A 2,500-nucleotide genomic window follows, 5' to 3' on the forward strand; every position below is an offset into this window, starting at 1 on the left:
GAGACAAACACTTAAAAGCCTAACTGAAGCACCCCTCTGGAGCCTCTGGGACAAGGTCAGAATCATGATTCTCCGCCATTGTGAGCGCTGACTTCTCTAATAGCCCACAATGGCCTCTTGCCAAACTGAACTAGACATTTTACCACAGCATGTAATTATTCACCTGTTAGCGGTAGCAGTTAGCAGCACACACAGCAAATATCTTTTCAGCCACAGTGGAGTTCTCCAGAATCATAATGGAGGTTACTATCCATACACATACCTCTCTAGAGCTATGTGTGTGTGTGTGTGTGTGTGTGTGTGTGTGTGTGTGTGTGTGTGTGTGTGTATGTGTGTGTGTGTGTGTGTGTGTGTGTGTGTGCGCGTGTGCGTGTGCGTGTCAGTCTCACCGTGAGCTGGACGGACCCGGCTTCTTCAGACCTCTCTCCTCGCACGCTCCCTCATAGATGTGGTTGATGACGCCGTTACCCAGCTCACACATCAGCTACACGGGGGAACAAACACACACACAGACACACACACACACACACACACACACACACACACACACACAAGATCACACACACATCATAACAAAGGGATCTATTTGCCTCCATGCAGTGGTATGTCTATAATGTGGAACATGTTTTGAGCATATCTTTCATACATTGCATCATGATGAAGGTTTAATGTATCAACAGCATACTTGGACTTGACTGAGGACATGAGGGTACTGGGAGCTGGTGGGAGCTGCTTATATTTATACATAGTGCGTGTGTGTGTGTGTGTGTGTGTGTGTGTGTGTGTGTGTGTGTGTGTGTTAAACCTCCATCATGTTCCTGAGGTGTGTGTGTGTTTGTGGGTGTGTGTGTGTGTGTGTGTGTGTGTGTGTGTTTGACCTTCATCATGTTCCTGAGGGGTCTGTGTGTGTGTGTGTGTGTGTGTGTGTGTGTGTGTGTGTGTGAGTGTGTGTGTGTTTGACCTCCATCATGCTCCCTAGGTGTGTGTGCGTGTGTGTGTGTTTAAGCTCCATCATGTTCCTGAGGGGTACAGAGGCCCTTTAACTCACCTTGAGGAGCTCAGGCTCCCATGAATCCAGTGTGAGAGAGCGCACCTTAGAGCAGTGGACCCCCAAACTCCTGCACAGGACACACACACACACACACACACACACACACACACACACACACACACACACACACACACATCCAGGAGATATGATACACATTAGATGACAGCACACACTTGTTTGCACATATTAGTATTGTGTGCTTAGTATTTGTACATGAACCCATGGCATAAGTGTTGTTAGAAATTAAAGTGTCTCCACTGTATCCGTCTCTTAATGGTTCTGGAACTGCTAAATACTACTGCTACAACTCTTACAGTTACTAACACTACTGCTGATAAACTTACTAAGACTGATACTACTTCCTCTAGTGCTTCCACTACAACTAATAGTAATGGTAGCATTAGCGCTGCTATCAGATAAACTAATAGTAATGGTAGCAATAGCACTAGATAAACTAAAAGTAATAGTAGCAATAGTGCTGTTATGAGATAAACTAATAGTAATAGTAGCAATAGTGCTGTTATGAGATAAACTAATAGTAATAGTAGCAATAGTGCTGTTATGAACTTATGAGATAAACTAATAGTAATGGTAGCAATAGTATTGCTATGAGGTAAACTAATAGTAATGGTAGCAATGAGCTATGAGATAAACTAATAGTAATGGTAGCAATAGTGCTGCTATGAGGTAAACTAATAGTAATGGTAGCATTAGCGTTGCTATGAGGTAAACTAATAGTAATGGTAGCAATAGTGCTGCTATGAGGTAAACTAATAGTAATGGTAGCATTAGCGTTGCTATGAGGTAAACTTATAGTAATGGTTGCAATAGGGCTGCTATGAGATAAACTAATAGTAATGGTAGCATTAGCGCTGCTATGAGGTAAACTAATAGTAATGGTTGCAATAGTGCTGTTATGAGATCATGTAGGCTGAAGGGGGGTGGTGTTTGTGATCCTCTGTATGATCTAATCTGGGTGAGCGGACATAGGCCTACCTATCAGTGTGTGGGAGCAGATTGGGAAGATTTAATCCCATTACCCGTCTACTGCCTTTAATCTCTACAGGGGCTGACAGGGCTAAAACACGCTTTAAGCGTGGCGTGTGTGTGTGTGTGTTTGTGTGTGTGTGTTTGTGTGTGTGTGTGTGTGTGTGTGTGTGTGTGTGTGTGTGTGTGTGTGTGTGTGTGTGTGTGAAAGATAGAGAGAGAGAGAGTATGTCTGTGTGTGTGTATATGCAGGAGTGTGTGTGTGTGTGTGTGTGTGTGTGTGTGTGGTGCATGTGGTGTGCTGTGTTGCACACAGTGAGTTTAGATAATGCCGGATCCTTGAACTTTGTGAGTGCCTGAGTCCCATTTGATGACAGAGGGCCAGGTGTCTAACAGATGCCAGACAAGTGTGTGTGTGTGTGTGTGTGTGTGTGTGTGTGTGTGTGTGTGTGTGTGTGTGTG

The 2,500-nt window shown here is 44.2% G+C and overlaps 1 protein-coding gene across 1 annotated transcript in view; it reads right to left on the minus strand.

Moving 5' to 3' along the window:
- LOC308371402 (arf-GAP with coiled-coil, ANK repeat and PH domain-containing protein 3-like) overlaps positions 1–2,500 on the minus strand; it is a gene marked incomplete at its 3' end in the record, with an annotated part of 96,775 nt that overhangs the window by 6,956 nt on the left and 87,319 nt on the right. Inside the window, 2 exon segments of the mRNA XM_080846285.1 lie at positions 390–484; positions 1,049–1,118. Of these exon segments, the coding sequence (XP_080702411.1) occupies positions 390–484; positions 1,049–1,118 (165 nt within the window).

This window comes from Sprattus sprattus, assembly GCF_963457725.1.
Source record: "Sprattus sprattus genome assembly, chromosome: 10".
Taxonomy (NCBI): Eukaryota; Metazoa; Chordata; class Actinopteri; order Clupeiformes; family Clupeidae; genus Sprattus; species Sprattus sprattus.